The 19,716-nt window shown below is 46.3% G+C and overlaps 5 protein-coding genes across 5 annotated transcripts; 4 read left to right on the plus strand and 1 right to left on the minus strand.

The window, feature by feature from the left end:
• Window positions 1–2,601: 2,601 nt before the first annotated feature.
• PHALS_10300 (uncharacterized protein) lies at window positions 2,602–2,822 on the plus strand (the record flags this gene model as incomplete). The annotated part of the gene is made up of 2 exons (XM_024725698.1): window positions 2,602–2,628; window positions 2,697–2,822. 2 exons carry the CDS (start codon window positions 2,602–2,604, stop codon window positions 2,820–2,822), a joined length of 153 nt encoding a protein of 50 aa, XP_024576448.1.
• A 2,099-nt stretch (window positions 2,823–4,921) lies between these two features.
• On the plus strand, window positions 4,922–6,672 carry PHALS_15420 (uncharacterized protein). The gene has a single exon (XM_036407424.1). The coding sequence runs from the start codon at window positions 6,251–6,253 to the stop codon at window positions 6,458–6,460; it is 210 nt and encodes a 69-aa protein (XP_036263129.1). The 5' UTR covers window positions 4,922–6,250; the 3' UTR covers window positions 6,461–6,672.
• A 4-nt stretch (window positions 6,673–6,676) lies between these two features.
• Window positions 6,677–7,054, plus strand: PHALS_10301 (uncharacterized protein; the record flags this gene model as incomplete). Its single annotated transcript, XM_024725700.1, has 1 exon — window positions 6,677–7,054. One exon carries the CDS (start codon window positions 6,677–6,679, stop codon window positions 7,052–7,054), a length of 378 nt encoding a protein of 125 aa, XP_024576450.1.
• Window positions 7,055–9,109: 2,055 nt separating this feature from the next.
• Window positions 9,110–9,370, minus strand: PHALS_10302 (uncharacterized protein; the record flags this gene model as incomplete). Its single annotated transcript, XM_024725701.1, has 2 exons — window positions 9,110–9,274; window positions 9,335–9,370. 2 exons carry the CDS (start codon window positions 9,368–9,370, stop codon window positions 9,110–9,112), a joined length of 201 nt encoding a protein of 66 aa, XP_024576451.1.
• Window positions 9,371–18,547: 9,177 nt separating this feature from the next.
• On the plus strand, window positions 18,548–18,959 carry PHALS_10303 (uncharacterized protein; the record flags this gene model as incomplete). Its single annotated transcript, XM_024725702.1, has 2 exons — window positions 18,548–18,578; window positions 18,652–18,959. The coding sequence occupies 2 exons, from the start codon at window positions 18,548–18,550 to the stop codon at window positions 18,957–18,959; spliced, it is 339 nt and encodes a 112-aa protein (XP_024576452.1).
• Between the last annotated feature and the right edge of the window lie 757 nt (window positions 18,960–19,716).

Raw genomic sequence — 19,716 nt, forward strand, 5'->3', positions numbered from 1 at the left:
TAATATGCAGACATATGCAGTCTTAACCATAAAGATTAAACACGCACAACCATCCTTAGTGGGAATTGAGCTCACAACTTGCCGTTTAGCATCATGATGCCAAACCGCTCGAGCCAATCACCATAACTCATGAGTTAATGGAAGCATTAATTACAGGAGCATACTTAACACCCTTAACGTGAGGAAGCCGGTGCACAACGTGCTCCAAGCTATCTAGGTCTTCCGCGCAGCGGTATGCGACCCCAGCATAATGCTCAGCGGAGTCCCGATCGCGATGGACCTCGCCCTCAAGGGCTCGAAGAGTATTGCGAGTCCTGGACAGACGAAGACGTCATCATAAGCCACCAACTCTATTCGACAAGAATGGTGGTTTCCGTTGTCTTGTAGAACGTCTTTTGGGTCGAGGTCGTCGCCAGGGTCAAACCCAGGGGGAGAGGGATCATGACGTTTCGCGTCGTCGTATGCCCAGCGCTTCTTGGCGATAGCCAGGAAAGCCGAAGGGCCTTGAGCTGAACTGATGCTATGGCCCTGGACTGCTGCGGTTGCAGACTTTCCGTCTGAGTTACAACAGAGCTCGTCGCAGGGCGACAAACCGAAGGAAGTCGGCGACGCGCCTTGAGTTTGGCAAACTCAAACCGAAGTTGGCGTTTCGATACCGCGTCCACCTCTTTGTAGCTAAAATATAAGTTGTTCAGCGAGAAACGTTTCCAGTGCCGCTGTACCTTTTCCTCAAAGAGATCGTCGTCATCTGCAGGGGTTTCTCCATCGACGAGCACAACAGGAATCGTCCGCATCGCGAATTAGGAGCGCCTTCTTATTGGGCATGAAGTCATGTTCGGTACGTATCCACCGGGGGGTTCTTTAGGAACCAAGAAGCAAGCTCGGTGATCTTTTTATTCGTAAGGCTCAGCTTCTGTAGTGGCCGGGGGGGCGATCACGTAGACGCCCAACGATTGAGTGATCGTGTTTTTTGCTTCTGCAGCGGAATCCGCCGAGCGGATGCCGTATTCTACACAAGGGCAAGGACCGACCGTGGATGCACGGCATCGAAGCCGCCCTGCCGATATCATCCAACTGCTACTTTTGTGCCTCGTAGAGGTCATTGTTAATGATTCCACTCTCCCCGGAAGTCGAGAGGTCGAAAATCAGACACGTCGTCCACAAGGTTCGAATAGGGCTCATGTCGCGCTTCGAAGTACCTCGCCTTCTTCTTCTTCTTATCACTGGAAAGGAGTATCTGACTCGTAGTTGACTTCCTTCATATCCCTGACGAGGTAATCTACAGCTCGTGGCGGGAGCGTTGCGCGGTCGGATGTAGACTTCGTGTCTGTGTTCTTAGTCGTGCGACCCTGTCACTGACAAACTCGGTAACCGAGAGCTAGGGCTGCGCTTCCCTTGAAGCCACGATCGTGCTGTTCAATGTTGTACCGCGTGCAGAAGACGAAGAAGGGCTCTGTCTGCAGGCGTTCTAGAAAATGATGACCGGAAGCCGGTCCAGGTAATCTTTTGGTGTCTCAGACACGCGAACCTTATTCAATGCAACAGTTTAGTGTGAGCTGTAGGTGTTCACAATCTTGATGGATGATGTAACGGGGTTTTACGTGCCCTGGTATGAAGGGTGCTGGCAACACAAGATAATGTGATCTCAAAATGGTGCGGGTTACATAAACCGGTGTGACTCAAGTTAACAAGAAGTCTGTACGTGGCTGGACCACCAATAGTTATGCATATAATCAGGTTTTGCTATGTATATATAAGACAGCTTATAGACATGGGCGGCTTTGCCGCGAATCAAACCAAGAAATACAGTAAACCTTTTAAACGGAAGGGTTAATTAGCCTTGGGATAAGGTTGCAATCACTCTTGGAGTAAGTTAAGTGCGCCCGCTACACTCGTACTGGCTCTAAGTATATAACGAAGGTACCAACCTTAACCAAGGTTCCTCTTAGCGAAAGAGCTTCGGTAACCCCGCTGCAATTAGCGCTTCATGAAAAATGACTTATGCCATTGCGGCAATTCGCGTTTCATTTTCTTGACATTATCCGCTATTAGAGCCATCCGTAAAAAAGAAAATATAAACGCACTCTAAGTTGCTAGATTGGGAGATGCAAACGCCCACGACATATGTCGCATCAAAGCTTCACGTATAGGAACCACATCTTCAGAGAGGTTAAACAAATTGATGTCCAATCTCGCGCGTAGTCTCAAGGCTTGTAAATCGCAACTGCAGCTCGCTGTTGTACTTTCCAACCTCGACCACATCTGTAACGGGGTTACACGAACCCTAATAACAGGGGTGTGTGTCACACGAGATGTGCATAATGTGACCACACACATGGTACGGGGCTAGGTAGCCAGTAGTTTTGCATGATTTAACCATATATATTTAGTATATTTAGGAAATTCAAAATTTTAAGATCACGATAAAAAGATAAATAAAAATCAGTTTCGGTGTTGATCGAAAGTGTTTGTTTGCCTTGATTAAGGATGCACTGTTTGCTCTACTGGTGCACCTTCGACAACATTCATCAACACTAGTTGGATTGTGTTGCAATCTAACAGGCACGTTCTACTTGTTTCAGCTCATATTTTGTTTATAATATGCACTTGAATGGCGCGGTGGCATCGGTATGATGACCCATACTTCCACGTAAACCGAAGTTACGCGCGAGGAGCTGTTGGATTCTCTGCGACAGCAACAGCAGCAGCTGGAAGCTGGTGATGAACCGAGGGCTTCTGCAGCTAATTCACTTGATGACGAGTGTACGAGGTTTAAAGTCAGACATTCAGTTCCAAAGTTAACGTGTCAGCACCTTACATAGTACCGTGAAAAACATCTATTTGTCCTAATAAACCGGAGTGGTGGGTATACGCCATTCGCTTTAGAGACGAAGTCATTGTGACCTTGCGTTTGTGGGAGTTGTAATGTCAATATCCTTTTGAGCTCTTAGCAGAGTCCATTAACAGAAACGTTAAAACTTTCAACCCTCACTATCGCATTTCGCTCTTTTTATAGGAGGCATATCCATGCGACCAAAACACGTGCAGGTACCACACATACGTTTTTTAACTCGCAATTAAACTCGTTCAGCTTCATGTTTGACTTGAGGATATTTATCATGCTACCATCGCTGATCTGACTGCACCCGTCGTCCACTTAATCCTCCCGCACTTCTAGTTCTCTATATTTCTTCGAGAATTTCGTGACTTAACCAATCCGCCATTCCGTACTATTGATGGCTATAAGCCACGGTTTTCTGCTACAAATACTACTACCCTTAGTGCTGTTCACGACTTCCTTTATCAGAGCGCAGCCCCTTAACCGTTTCAAACTACTGCTTTCAGTACATTGACTTAAACGTCGTAGATAACTAAACCATTTCTGTTTTTTTTTCGACAAACTGCGAGCACATCCCCGAAGGCAAGCACGTATCTTGCTCACCTTTAACACGTCATCTTTATGGACTCGATCACCTTCTAGTGCATTTTTAGACCACAAGCGATGTTTTAGTTTTCGGAAAAAGCGAAAAGTATGCTGCTGCCTACTAATCTTTCCTGCAGTCACCACATTTGGTCATGACCGTTTCGCTCGCGACATTCAGACCAGTAGTGGCGCTTCGTGACTCAGCTATCGCTTTACCACTTATATAGACCGTGAGAGCGGAATCTTCATGGCTTTAGGTAGAGTCCAGGTTCTTCATAATTCGACTTGCAGCGTCATCAGCAACTTGGAATGTACACCTGATACTGAGTGTATGTAAAGCAAAATCGTTAACATTAATGAACTTGTTACTCAATCATTTAAGTAAGCATTAAAAACAACTTATGACGTTCATTTTCATGAAAATAAAGCTAATTACAATCAAAATCGCTTTTGCTTTGTAAGAGCTCTAATGAACTACATGAATGAACAAAATCTCTTCTGCAAAACTTCATACCGTTACGAATCGAAATGGAAATTAAAAAAGATTCACAAAGCAAAATATTAGCATCAGACAATGGTCCGTGGTATTCATGTGATTCAATTAAATCCTTTCAAATTATAGCTGAAATCAACTTTGATAGATATCAGTAGCTTTTATGAAAACAAGCGTCTTCAGCATATTTCAATGTTTTTCTACGAATTGATTAGCAAGACACCTCAATCTCAACTTGACAATAGTGTTGACCACTTTACTTTACATACACCCAATCTCGGCCGTTAACCTTCACGTTGAATTTGGAGTAAGTCTGGCTCCACCCTAAGCCGCAAGCTATCCGCTCTTCAAGCTTTATCGAAGATGAACGTCCTGTGGTGATCTTCACCAAGCACGAGACCATCCAAGCTCAACACAAGAAGATGAGCGACATATGTTTTTCCATCACAAGCTCAAGCACTTGTTGCAGGACATCCTGCTTCTACTGTCAGCAATGGTACCAGGTACTTAGCTGTTTATCTCCCGTCGAGCAAAAGGGGACAGCGAGAACGAGAGTCCAGCATAACCCACATCTACTGCCGACACAGGTACGAGGATGCATCGGGGCTACCGTAGCTCTTTGCTTAGAGAAAGATAAGCTAGCGTAACCGACTTAACGTTATTTACAAAAACCAGTACGAGTGTAGCAGATTGCAATCCGCTACCTCCAAGAGTACTTAATACCTTGACCGAGGTAAAGACGCTCTTTGCTAATAACTAAAAATTTGTTTAACTGTCTCAGTTGCGACAGAGCCGCCAATATCTAAAACGTTAGGATTCCCTAATTAATCTGGTAATACCTTATTAATATAGTAAAAATTAACTGATATGCATTACTACTGACAGTCCTAGTGGCTTCTGTTATGGTGTAGCTACACCATTGTGCAATTACATCTACTTGTGTAGTCTACACCTATGTACAGACACACAACCTCGTGTGACCCGCCCTTTCATACAGTGGTTCGTGTGACCCCATTACGGAGATACTGAGCTCTTTATCCTCCATTCATCGATACGGATCAGCAGGATTTGTGCCTACTGAACACAAGAACCTTGCTCGGTTGTCGCTGACCGATAATGGGATGGCAATTCAATTGCTTGGCGATCCTTGTTGCAGTCAAGTGAGGCGATTGAAGTCATAGAGAACCCAAGCGCAGGACAGGGAACACGTCCGCCTACCTTGCGTAGTCTATTGACACGGACCACAGAGATTTGAGTCGACCGCGTTGAAACTCAGGAGAAGAAGCGCGTTGTATTACCGTAAGCACTTACTAGAGAGCAAATACGTCTATTTGCTGTATGAAGCTAGAGTGCGCTTGCGTCATGGATCGATGGAGCTCGTACGATTGCATTGCCTAGAGTGTGCTATCTGATGATGCTTAAGACTGTTCAAGCTTTGAGCAAACAACAAGTTTCTCGCGTCTTCTTTAATGACCACGGCAATGCAGCTATCTTGTAGCAGCAAATATGCCTTAATCAGCTTGGCCGAATTTCATGGTGTCAGGAGGAAACCTTAGAATCAAGGATAAGACCAAGGAAGCTTTAATTCGACTGGAAATCCTTTATTCTTACATCATATATCTTGACCGAGATCAAGAATCCCGAACAATGTCGTCAGCAGAGCTAAGATTCGTTAAGTTGGTATGATCAACGTCAGACTGATTGGTCATAGCTCAAATTTTGATCGACGAAGAGATTGAATAAGGCTGATTACAGTGCTCAGGAAGGCTTTCGAGCGAACCTCTTATCATGAAATCGGCTAATTTGTTACAAAAGCGTCAGAAGAAGCCATTATCTGTATGTCATGTTCAATAATATGCTTAAAGGATACTTAAACGAGTCATTTTCAAATGGTGTATACGTAGCATCGAAAGATCTATCAAGGACGTGACAGAATTTCTAATTTAATGAGAAAGAGCTGCATCTTACTGTGGTAGACGTAAAAGAATTGCTAGATTGTCACAGGGCATTTTGCTCCGACTGTCAAATGCAGTACCCATCTGTCCATCTTCCTTAGAGCAAAGAAAGCAGCGAGAACAAAAGTGCAGCGCAACCCGCGTCTACTGCTGTCAGGGATACAAGTTACTCAACTGTCCATCCCCAAGAAAGTAGGACAGTGCTCACAAACTCTGTGCTCTTTCCAGCTCATAGATCGGACAAGGACAGTGAATTACGAAACAACTTCCATTCTGATGACTGTCGAGCGGACTACCCAAGCTACCCGGCTGAAATTCCCGTTGATTACTCGTCATGTATGAGAGACTGCACCTTCATCTTCTACTGGCTGGCAGTGCATGAGCCCAATTGGCAAGTCTGTGCCGACTAACTACAAGAACCCAGGTCGGTTGTCAGCGATATCCGCACTGATGGCCGATAATGAGATAATAATTCAGTCGTGCAACGGACCACGGAAATTTCACGCGATGAAGCTGAGATTTACTGATGAGATCAATGAAACTGCTAGTTGCAGAGACCAAAATCATCCATGCGCTATATTAAGCTAAAGCACGCTTGCTGCGTGGGGTAATGAAGTCCATTTGTATGTGCTGCCAAAGGTGCGCTACATGGTGGTGGACAAAACTGGACAAGCTTCTCGCGTCCTTCTCCAACTACCACGGCAATCACAGATCGCGGACGCAAAAAGCGCGGTGATCATGCTGAGTGGTCAAAATACGATCGGCGTGTGCAATGAATACGGATTTCTTCCAATCTGAATCTGAATGTCGGCGTCTATCAGTGAAAAAATAACTGAATGCGACTTATGCGATGAAATCAGACGCTCATCCTTTCTGATTAGGGGTTATTCTTTGGCAATCCTCACGTGGAAGGAGGTCGATAAAGTTTGCATACTGAGTGGTCAGCATAAGAAGCAATGGAGTGAATGGGTTAAACCCTTCGCTCCGATGCGGGCAGAATTTATGAACAGCACAAAACGGGTGCAATCGGTCATAACAAGACCGTGCCTTAAAGCCATCAACAGTAAGTACGAAGTGGCGGAGCGGATGAATCACGAATTGCTCGAGCAACGAGGATGGTGCAATACAAGGCCCGAGGATAAAGTAAATGGCGAGTACGGTCAGATCAGCGATATATACTAAGTAAACAGAATTGGCAATATATAAAGTCAAATGCGAGAACGAGTTGGATATGTAGTTCATAGGCGTGTTTTAGTCGCACAGATACGCCTCATAAAGTTGGTGCAAATGCAGAAAGAGGAAGTCAAATCTCCACGCATACTATCAAGTGGATCTACTAGGATAAACCGTTTACGCAGTAACTGCGCGTGTTTTGGTCGCATGAATGTGCCTAATGTAAATAGTGCAAAGTGCATAAATTGGAAGTTTATAGTTCTACTTGAGGGATTAGCATGTTGTGGTACGTGTTGGCGAGTGATCCACAGCACGTGTTATTTATGGATAGGAAAGTGCGTCAGGAAAATGTTCTAGTTCCCGAAATAAAAAAATACTTCAGACGGCAGTGGCCATTACCATGGTTTCAATGCGATGCCCTTAACATTTTTATTTTTGTAATCAGCGAAGCCTGCTTGTTGAGAAAATGTAAATTTTGCCGCTCGGCACCGATACTCTACATCAGAAAGGGTGAAAAGCTTTGCCACGCCGGCTAATGTGTTATATCTGTACGAGTAGTCAGCTAACGAAGCCTTCTTTTGAAGCAAAAGAACCGGACTCTTTTATTTGACGATTTCCTTAATCTTCGCGAGCAGACTACAATTTTTTTGAAGCCTCCAAGAAAGGAATTTTCCAGCGCATAATTACCCGCTTGCTCTATTGGTGATAGGTTAATTATCGCGCAAACACCAAAAGAAGTGTTTATGCAAATCTTCTCATCCATTTTAAATTGTCCTTCACGACTGTGGACGAATCTGTCTTCAAAAAAGGCTTGTGCATTGGCTAGATGAGCTTTCTAGAGCTGTACTACTAGACAATTGATCGTTGTTAGGCAGTCACTGTGACACATCCACATAATTTTAGCTGGGTTGGCTCACCGCGCTTAAAAACTGGACATCGGAGCAGATGACGTCGTTCTTCACCTAGGCCAAGCGCTTCCGCAGCTGACTATGCCGTTGAGCAGTACATCCTTCTTCACAGTCAACGTTTGAGCCAAAGTTGTGGCTGTACTTAGTTCTTTGAAATGCTCAATTTGCCGCTACTCCTCGGTGGCTTTGGCATCTGTTAATGGATACCAGCCTGTTGTCAGCTTAAGTTGTGAATCACAAAAGTTGTCGAACACCATGACGCTCTGCTGATTAAATCACTCCGACTCATCGTCAATGTACCGTATCTGCTTGGTCATCAGCGTCCCAGCACTATTGTCACGGTTCATCTCCAGCCCCGAGATAAATTTTGCGTCGTCCAAATCTTTAAACTTGAACGCATTCCTGCTAGCATCTTTGTTTCCAGAATCTCAGCACAGGCCTTGACTGCAGTTATCATATGGTCCACATGCAGACAGAGAAATGTATGAAGCCGATTTTGGCGCGCTTTACATACACGCACTGATCTGTACCGCAAACCTTGAAATCATTCGAAACGAAGACACCTTGTAAAGTTTTGTTTCAGCGCATGTTGCTTGCTTTAACACGTAAGTTGCCTGATCTAGAAGACAAACGTGCACCGGCGTCTTTAATACCGGAAGTTACATCCATGTATTCACGGCCTTTTTTACTTTCTGTTCAGGAAAATCATGTTTGCATTTAATTGTTCCATTTAATGAGCTTCTGCATCGCGAACCGCCCAGACAACACAAACTGTGCGCATATTTGCCACAGAGAAGTGCGTCTCTTCTATAAGTTGATTGTAGCGTAAAACTCGACCGCTCTTGTCGCGCTGATCGGCGAAGATCAACCGACACCCAATGGGATGAGCTATCCCTCAACCTTAAGCAACCAAGTACCAATTTATTTGTGTGATAAATCTTCGGCCTTCATTGCCTCCTGTTAAGCAACTGATTTATTACTTGTGATTACTTAAGCGTACGTGTTTGTAGTGTCGAAGCGTCGTCGATCTTTGCCGCATACGCCAATACGGCTTCGGCAATGAATCCATCTTAGTTGATTTTTGGACTCTACGGGAAAGGTGAATCATGGTTCTTTCCGACCTTTGTTCAAAATTTAGTAACAAGCCGACTTCTGGTCATAATACTAGCTCCCGAAGACACCTCAATCGCTCTGCTCCCAAATAGAATACCAAATGACCCTTCTGAAGCGGTTGAAGGGCATGATTTCCAGCTACCTTCTGTCCAGTCAATGTCCCATCTTCTATTGCCGGATGCTGTTGCACATTAGGATCCAGTTCCGACTCAATCTCACTCATCATAAGCGCTTGAACGGGTTCTCCGACGCACTCTATTCATCGCACGTTGAGCATCCAGGATCGGGCTGCTGTAGCATCCATTTTGGTTACGTATACGATCGCTTCTTGACCTGAGTACGATTTAATGAAAATACTGCTCACTTCACACTTGTCGAGCTTGATCGATCGTGCTACCTTTCCCTTGAGACGCTTTTACGTCGTAGACACGGTCCTCTTTGTGTTTTGTACCCGACGAACACACATTGTGAAACTTGGGTTCATACCTCGTCCTTTTTGCAGTGTCTACGAAAGCGTACCCATGCGACTCAAAAACACTCACGTGTGCCATTTGAGGCTTTGCCTTAAAGCTGACATCAAATGGCGTCATGCTCGACCACTCGGTAATTACAGACCAATTGATCAGATAAGTTGCGTTGCTCACAGCTACTGCTCACCCTATCGATGACATGCCCTTGTAATGCAGCATGCTCCGAGCCTATTTCATGATCTTACGTTTCATCCGTATCGCGACTCTGTTTGGGGATAATAGAATGGTACCGTATGCTGACGCATGATTTTTTGCCGAAAAGACCAAACTTTGACTTTTATTGCTAATGAAACCCGACCCGTTATCATACATTTTCCGCCTTCCACTGGCATCGCACACAGCCATGAAGTGTAAGTAATGCTCCTTCCGAATGCGGTTTGCAAACCTATCGGCATAAAAAATTAAAATGCGATCGCTGTAGAAATTTTGGCTGATTATTACATTAAAAGTTGTATTGCAAAATTAATGTCGGATATAAAACCGCCATGTCTCAACGCCGTTTCGGTCAAAATCCTTCAAACGACAAGTTTATTTACACGGTTTCTAGGTGATTAAGCTGTCTAGTACCAAGATTTCAAGGAACACTGAAGAAAACTCAGCCCGGGTCTGCTGGGTGAGAGCCAGCTATCCTAATCGCCTCAGCATAAGCTCCTTGCTCCATGAAAGACCGAATGCCCTCTCAGCAAACCGAGCTTGTAAAACAGTTTTTTCACATCGTCGCGGCCAAGCCCTTAGAACAGACTTTTCTAGCAAAGTTCATCTATTCCAAGTATGATGTCTAGCGCTGTATCGCCCTCCAGTTTGACTTCCTATTGATTTCTCATAGCACCCGGTATATTGGGCCCACAACAAATCACCACTGCATACCCGCCACTGCTCAACAAAATATTTTAAATGGTGTAACATTCGTTCAGCACCAAAACACACACTGCATTTAACGTGTTCTGAGCCATTTTGAGAGATGAGTTGTGATGCGACTGAATGCTCGAATATTCATCCTTTCCATTCAACCCAGGACCGAAAAAAATTACTCGACTCAGCACCTCTTTTAGCTTTTTACTCTGCGATTTTCCTGACTCCCTTACCTTTTTGTCAATTTCTGAGAAGCTAAAAAAGTATCATCATGACTATTCCAGCTTAATGCCTTCAAATAGCCGTCAAGGTGGGCAACAAATGGTCCACGATCGTTTGCCGCTAAAGATGATTCAGCCTGATAACTTGAAGTATCAAATTTCGTCGTTCGGCTCATAACATGTGAGATTTGTTTTGAGTCTCTCTTGTAGGAGAGAAGGTCAGAATGGAATCATATATTTAAATCGACCAATCTACACCTGAATGGTCGAAATACTTCTCAATTTGCCGGCTTTTCCAGAAGTCATCTATTTAAACGAACCCTCCCTCCCCCAGCCCTCAGCCGGCTGTCATTTTCCGTTTCTTCTAAAATATGATGAATCCGGCAGATTTGCCGCCCCATCTCCCACCGCGCTGTAATTGGCATGACTTGTGGGTCCGCACTCAGTATCTAGCCGAGAACCACGGTCAACCCATCTTGCTCGGAATGCGTTTGACCTTCAACTGGCTCATTGCAAGGTACTCATCCGACTATACCGTAGCCTCCCCCTACCCCGTCGCCTCCGCCGCCTGTGTTTCCAGCTCTGCCGGCCGTTGTCTCTGCTGATGCAGTTGACCCCAATGACGATCTCATGAACGCGACCCCAACTGTACCGACTCGCCTCCTGACGCTGCTGCTGCTTCTAACAACCAGTCTTTGGATCGCACTTAGCCTCCCGTCAATACTTCCCCCATCCAAGTGTTGAGACACGTTCGATGATGGCGGATTTGTTGAGGCAGCAAGAGACGATTTGATGCGATAAAGCTGAAGTCAGAGCTGCGCGTCATCGTGTAGTGATCTCGAAGCTCCTCGTATGTGACATCGAAGCGATCAAGCCTTAGTACGCCGCTGGTAGTGACGGTCGTTCAGCTCGACTAGCATGAAGCAGGCGCGACCATACGATCTTTTGCTCGCAAATACGACATGGTGACCGTCACCGGTCAGACTACGCTCCAGAAGATCACGGTGTTGCAGGCTGGCGTGCACCATGGCTATGAGTGTATCGGGTAGCAGAACGGCAAGCACGCGATCGGGCAAGTATCGAAGCTCACCAGTGACAATCCGCGCGTGAAAATGATAACTAAAAGAGCCTGCTCAAGGCCGGAGCGCACGAAGGTCAAAATCAATGATGATGGAGTCGTGTTTAGGTAATTCGACATGCTAGGTAGCAAGTACTCCATCGATATCGCAAAGGGCGACTCGGACACCAACACGGACGTGATCCTGCACCGCTTGTTCTCATTTGGATCCCAGCCGGTGCACGACACGTTCCGCGAAGTAAGCCTCATCACGGGAATCACGTCTGCTACCTTACGCATCTAATTCCTCACCAGCACATGACCAAGCGCATTGACGGTGACTGGGTCGGTGTGCGACCAGATCCTGTTCAATAATAAATTGCATCCAGCGCAAAGCAAGAATGCTCTGTTCCAGTCAGAACGTCTGTCGTTCGGCTACCGCTAGCACCACGGCATCGACGTTGGGACGACTGGCGACGACTTTCCTTGTCCAGCGTGTCTCATTGAATCCGCTTCACAACTGCAGTGACATCACGAAACGTCTCGGAGTTTGTACGCCAGAGCAAAGAAAGATCCACCAAAGCAAACCGTACTCTAGATGACTGCCGAAAAAAGCAAAAAACGGAGTGGTTAGCTCCAGAGCAGACCTCAGTATGGCCAGAACTTGCTGCCAACCAATTCGTAAGTTCCCCAAGTAGTCGGGACAATGTACTGCCGATCGCAAATTCCGCCAGCTCGACCGGCAAGAACTCTCTCCTTGGCAGTTGCTCTTGATCGACGGCTTCGCCACCGTCACGAACGACAATATGAAGCGAGGTTGTAGCAGCCTCGTTACCACTGCTCTTCTACTGAAGCAGAATCCGATACCACTGATGGCATCGCAACCGAAAACTTAATATCATGTATGGCAGTCTCGTTCGATTCGAGGGACATGACGGCCGATAAGAAGTACGGCGTGTGTTGCCAGATCATTCCTATGAATGTGAAGCGTCCAATACCGCCTTCTTTGTGAGTTAGCACCACACAAAGATCAAGTAGGCATCAAATGCATCTCCAGTCATGGAAGTGACCGACTCTATGCTCGACGAGGAAACACGGTGCTTCTTAGTACCCTCCCTGGCCGTCACGCGGGAGCAGACAGGAAGGTCGACAGAGTGTGCAAGCTGCTCAAAAATGTCGCGAGTACCAACCAAATTGTGGAAAAGACGATCAAGTGTCCGCTCGTCTTCAACAGCGCGCTGTCGCTAAGGATGGCATGCAACAGGACTGAAATTGATGAGCTCGCGCAGTTGCACACAATCAAACGCCTATTGTCAGCGTCGCAGCCGGGTCAAGACTTCACTTTTGCCGCCAAGTGAAAAACGTGATGGGAACAACAATTCCAGTCAAGCGCCTCGACAACTTTATGGCGTGCGGCAAATTGTGGAACACGTCCAAGTCGATGTGAGAGCTATCCCAAGGGACCAAGGCTTTGGGAATGTTTAAGCTGGCATTTATTTATATTGCGCCGACGATCATTGTCAATGGTATTTCGATCCAGTATCTCACTGGTCAGCCGGTCGAAAGGATTCCCGCGCATAAAACGCAAATGCTGCAACCCAATACGCTCCTTCGCTTGCTACGGGTCGGACCTCGATATGCACAACAGCAGCAATGGATTGAGGTGCAGTGGCGGGGTCACTTGCTCGACGACCTCGAAGAGCTGTGTAAGCTTGATGGGTACTACCCTTATAACACGTCAGTACATCACTTTGACAACCCTGGCTCCGACTCGGCATTTTAAATCCCACAGCTGTCGGTTGTAAGTCAATATCTTGTTGCGGCTGTGATGGCCGAGAGTATTCCCATATACATCCCTAACGAGTATGCCCCTGCGGATTGACAGTAAAGAAACACTTCTTCAAACTTGAGACTGATAGGCTCGAGGATCAAGTGACGCACTTCATGTTGGGCGACCTCAAAATTCATCCCGACCCTCGACTCGAGTCTTCACATCCTGACTTGATGTATGAAACGAGACGATCTATCTGTTTGGAGTGGATGGCGTAGCTGAGGCATGGCAGATTTATTTCGACACGAAGCGTGTGGTCACCGGTCTGCTTCCTCAGAGAAACTAGCTGTACTACCTCCTGCTTGTACAACCGCTTCTGCGACAATTCGAAGAACTTCCTACCGAAACACGCCGGCGACCATCCCGCTCACTTCGTAATCGTTCGTCTGGGCAAACAGCTGCATGTCGGGGTGACTGGAAGTCTCCACGCTACCTTCTCGACTACACGAAAGTTGTATCTGCGATTAAGAAGGAAGCCGAGCTGATTTATGATCAGCTGTGCCCCGCAGAGAACCCAGGCAAGGCGTGGGAGAAATGAAAGACGAGCATCATGACAAATCTGCAAGATGTGCAGAAGAAGCTTCGGATGCAAGTCACGCAAGCGGTTGTGGACGCCTGCATCGCACTCCTGCTCGATATCGTACAGCAGCTAAACGAAACCATGAAAAACTACAGAAAAACCGTCACGTGGGTAAGTCCATACAATCGAGACACCAAGTTCGGATTCCAAGCGGCCAACAACAAGAATCCATCAAGTTCTTCTTCTGTCCACTGGACACGAGTCTGCGTCAAGTCTCAATCGAGCAAGTCGGAACACCAAGGAGAAGGGTTTCGACGAAATCTAAAGTATACCTCTTCGCTTCCTAGAGTACTGTTGCAGCAAGGCTGTCGCAGCTCAATGCTTAGAGGAAGCTAAGCTAAGGTCACGGACCTTACGTTCTATACAAGAACTAGTACGATTGTAGCGGATTGCAATCCGCTACCCTTAAGAGTACTTTAAGAACCTCAACGAAGGCTTTGAAGTTCTTCCTTTTTAAATTGAAACTGTATTTGAGGGTTTAGGGTTATTCGAATTAGATAGTAAAAACCGGCAGTCCTGCCACGTAGTGGCTGCTTATTACGGCGTAGCCACACCATTGTGTGATTACTAAACTGTGTGATCCACACCTTTGTACGGTCACACCATCTTATGTGAAACGCCCTTTCATACATAGGTAATTGTAACCCTGTTACACGCTGGGTATGTGTAACTCCGTGACGACTGATAATCCGAGATGGGAAATCCCAACAGTCCAGAAGAGGAGATTCTTCGCCATGCAGCGTTAGCTTTTTTTTGACTCGATTGTCTACTTTGTTTAAAAAATCGATCGTACGCTTGACGCACCAATTACAGCTGTCGTCCTCGCAAATGCATTTTGCCATATGAGAGCGACATCGTTGTCTGGCATGAATGAGGCTGACCTCTAGTACTACAGGGCCGCCCAGGATGTGTCCGACGAGTGCCTAAGCATCCTGCTTCCATCTCAGTGCAAGTCTGCCGTGGTACTGCTACAGAAGACGGGATCGAGGGCTGAACCAGGCAACTACCGATCGATCGCACTCACGCAGATCAATGTGAAGGTGTTGTCGAAAGCACTTAAATATTGTTCGCAGCAAGTCATGGCCGACTTGATACATGCAAAACGGTAGGGATTCCTCAAAGAACGGACGATCCACCCCACATGCGGTTCATCGCTGATTTGCAAGACCTCGTGACAGCTTATGACGAAGAGGTGTTCATTATGTTTTTGGACTTTCAGAAAGCGTTTGGTCAAGTCTACTGCCGTAACATGATCCGGTAACACGAGAGATTGCGGCGTGGCAGCGTCGTTATCCAAAAGATAAAGCCATTGTACACGAATGCACAAGCGCATCTATTGATCAACCGCTGCCCGCACAGCATCCGACGCGAGGCGTGTATCAAGGCAATTCATTGTCCGCGCTTCTTCTCGTCTTGACGATTGCCAAGGGGATGTATTAACGCAAACTACACAACTACAAGCATGCTCTTTGTAGATGACTAAACTTTGCTTGTGCGCTTGGTCCGAACCAGCAGACGCGACTTCAGCTCGTGGGGACTATTGCAGAAGTTCCTACGCGAAGCTCAACTTGTTCAAGTCGGTACCTTTGGCGCTTAATCGACAAGAGAACTGCCACTTGCTTCCTGGCGTTCAAGTGCTCGACCGTTTGGAGACAGACAAGAAATCGGTATCCCATTCGAATAGGTTTCCGTCGACGACACGATCATCAAGTTTCTCGTCCGACACGGCTACAAGGCGTGGTTTCGGCGCGCACGCACGCTCTGTGGTCAATTTGTGGTTGCACAGACGATGATTTTTCTCCTGTCTGTGTCACTATACGGAGTATGTGTCGATGTTGGCACCAATCGTAATGCGATTGCAGTCGATATTGAATCTCTTCGTGCTGAGACGCAAGCACAAACAGGATGAGTCACATGTGCAGCTTATTCTAATGAGTTCGTGCTTAAATGGCGCAGTGATCGCGGACTCGGCATCCCAAGTATTAACGCGCGCCTCAAGTGGAAGCGTTTTGCACTGCTTCTGCAATTTACGCGCGTGGAATTGGCTGACAACGAGCGCCGAGCTGCTCATACTGCTTCCTCATCGCGCTGGGCAATGAAAAGCGCTTGATTTCTCATGATCTTTCCGCTTCTGCTCGAGTGGAGCCTGACGTCGACCTGGTGTCGAGCAACTTGAGTTGGGTGGTACAAGACATCACGTGGCATGACCTTTCATCGAGCAAGAACGCAGACTTTGTGCGCAAAGCCAGCACATGGCCGATGCAGCAAGACTTTTTGGGACGACACATCGATTACACTCTCGCGTGTGCAACATCTGGCTTGCAGGCAAAGTGGCTGCGGATGCTGAATAAGGAGGCAACACAGACCATTAACCGACTTGACGTGTCGCAACTTGTGTTATGGCGGTCGAACAGCGAGTGAATGTGTCTGCTTCCTCAGTTAGGCTGCTCAAGTGGCGTGAAGACGTGCTTGCTTCAAGAGATTCGCGATCTGCACTTTTATGTGCTGTGTGGACATCCAAGCCACCGAGGAAGCTACATCCAGTGATAACTCACTTACAGCGAGTCGGCGAAGCGCAAATCAAGTTGTTTGTCAACTTCAGCCAGTATTTGCGCAAAATCCCACCACCTGTCTTCGAAGTCTTGCAATTTCGGCACGCCATCCATCTTCTACCGGTGAGTTAGAGGTTCTGGTTCCCAGAGGCAGCATTTGTTCTTCGACTGCATGCTCCTATCGCAGCTCTAATGGCGGGAGTTCGAGCTGGTATCACCGCTTTTCATTGAGCGCCCAACATTACAAGACATTGCTCGGACCAAGAAGTTGCAAGTAGGCGACGACTGAAAATTTTCCGACGATGTTGTGGCACGTTCTCCACGCGGTCACACTTCACTTTCTGTGGTCTGATCGCAATTGGTGTCTATTCTACAGACGACAATTCACACCGGCGCTCGTAGCGATCCAGGTAATCCTCACGACTTTTTTTCGCTCACGTTCGGTAAGCCTACCCACGGACGACGCAGTTGAACGACTTTCAAAGGTGTTACAAAAGCTGAAGACTCATCCGGCCTTCAGTGAGTTTGTCCAACGCTTTCCATGTATCATCAATGTACGGGAACCTGCAAAACGTAACTGTTTTTCCAATGCGGCAAATAAAAGATATTTAATTCGGCAGGTTATAGGAGCGGCTTTTCCAGCCAAGCGTCACTTTCATTTTTTTGAGCTTCTGTACAAGCGACCCCAGCACATCAAGATGGAGCGCCTAGCATCCCACCGCTTCAGACCCGATCGTCCCGAGTCACTTTCGCCGCCCAGAAGTCTAATTAGACCCTGAGGACAGTATTTATTCCAGCTGCACCAGGAAGAAGGACGGGGGGCATATGCCCAGAGTTGAGCTAGAGTTATGGTTCGGATGAGGACAGTGAGATATAAGTGATGATGTCTGGTGAAGACAGAGTTACGCGCCCATAACCGATCAGCACGACCGTTGTAGAAGACGCTACCACAAATCTTTTATCAGAGATGTACCCAACTAGCCACCGTCAAACGTGATTGGCAGCGGCAGGGACACGGATGGCGACAAAGACGGCTCCAAGGTGCTCAAGTGTGTCTAGTTTGACCATCGCCTACAATAGAGTGAGCGAGTGAGTGGGGATACAAATAATTAAGTGAGTGAAGATACGCAGAAATGAGTGAGCGGAGATATAAAAGGAGTGTGAGGAGATACGAATCGAGTTAGCGAACATTTACACGGAAGGTGTTGGTTATGAAGAATGTGCAAGGCAGCTTACTTTTTTGTTGGCAAGCCTTCTGAGTGAGTATCAAGAATTTCTACTCAGAACTTGCTTTGAAGTAGTGGACTTTACCACTCCAGTTTCGACATAGATTTTGGCTCAGTGGTTTGAGTGGTGGTGTCAATATGTTGTCTGAGAGTTCGGATCCCACGGCGATTCGAGTTAGGAAGCGGTCACATGGTGTTTGGTATTCACTAAAGCCTCCAACCATGAGTCAAATTCTCCGACCTATCTTTCGATCGTTTGATCTTTGATCATATTTTAAGCTCATCCTCATCTTCTTTTCTTCACGTATCATTAATTGCATATTAGAGTTGATACTGTATGTTATTTATATAAGCTAGGTAGTTATCACGTTTATCAATTTTGGTATAAACTTTTGTTTGTAAGGGTAAGTTCAACCACAGCGATACATAAGGTGTCATGAGCTAGGCAAATTCACTCACTGTATTCAATACATCGGTTTGATCTAGTGTCTTTAAAACATGTTTGGAGAAGCTTTGTGATTTGACGACTGAGACTGTAAGAGCATTCACCGACTCAACTTGCGTGTTTTTGCGTGAATAAATGGCGGTTGGATACCTGGAGTTCTTGCTAAAACTGATGAGCCTCTCCTCAGATGGCTTTGACCACTCTTGGTATTCATGCAGGTATATTGGCAATTTTCAATCGCTGGGACCCTGCAACCGAAACATTGAAATGAGAGTGTCTTAATGTGCTAAGTGGTCGTCTGTACCCGTGGACCTGAAGATTTTGACATCAATGTACACTGCGTTGCCGAAATATTTAATACAAGGATATACTCTAGTGGATTTCGCGTGGTTTGGGACCAGAATACAGTTGTTCGTCTGGATGGTAGATTAGCGTGGGATCCATCGCTCCAAGATATCCAAGTCAGCCGCAGCATGTACCGCATCCAAATTAAGCGCGAAGTAAGGACTAGTAAAGTAAATGTTTGGATTCCGAGGCGTATTGAGATCATCGATCACGAGGTGGCACGCGTTGTCTTCGAGCAGGTGCTGGTCGAATAACATTTTCTTTCTAGAGTCAGCGAAAGGCGAGTCGACGATTTAATTGTAGAGAGCCCAACCGACACCCAAACCACTAGGTAGAGACCGGAGACAGCCAGATAGGATAGCTTCTCTACTGTGTCGGGGTTGCGAAGTACAAGCAGAGCAGAGTAAGCACTTCACCGGACCGAACGGCGGTCGGGTTGTGCTGTCGGCACCCGAATCGCTCAACAAGCATTTGTGCTGATACCAGATTTTAGCCGAACTTGAGGGGTCAAGATGGTGCAAGATTATTTTAATCTTATTTTTCAGAGCAATTGGACACATACTTGACCATTATTCAGCATTTCAAATGTAATGGGGAGCTATAAAGCACATCTACATGCGTGTGGCAGAAGCATTACGTGACGCTATTGCAAGATGGATAGGACAGTTACATTTTTAAGGTTTTTACCATGATATTTATAGCTAGATCTGCAGAGTTTGATGACTTTCTTGCTTATGCAAGCAGCTCTTTGATTTGGTCAATCTTTTCTCTTGCACGCCAGAAATCTCGAGACATGACGAAACATTTATGAGATACTTCACTCAAAATGTGACTCGTAAGCACAATGGGCCTATGACGACCAGGATGCTACTGATAGCCAATAGAGGAACTGCGAAGCAGCGTAAGATGTAAAATCATTTCAACCAGTAGTAATGCGCCATAGAGTCACAGTGGTGCGAAGTGATTCCTGCCAATATAGAGGACATAGATGCATAGTGCAATGCCTGCAAT

Source organism: Plasmopara halstedii (assembly GCF_900000015.1).
Source record: "Plasmopara halstedii genome assembly, contig: Scaffold_470, whole genome shotgun sequence".
In the NCBI taxonomy this organism is placed as follows: Eukaryota; Oomycota; class Peronosporomycetes; order Peronosporales; family Peronosporaceae; genus Plasmopara; species Plasmopara halstedii.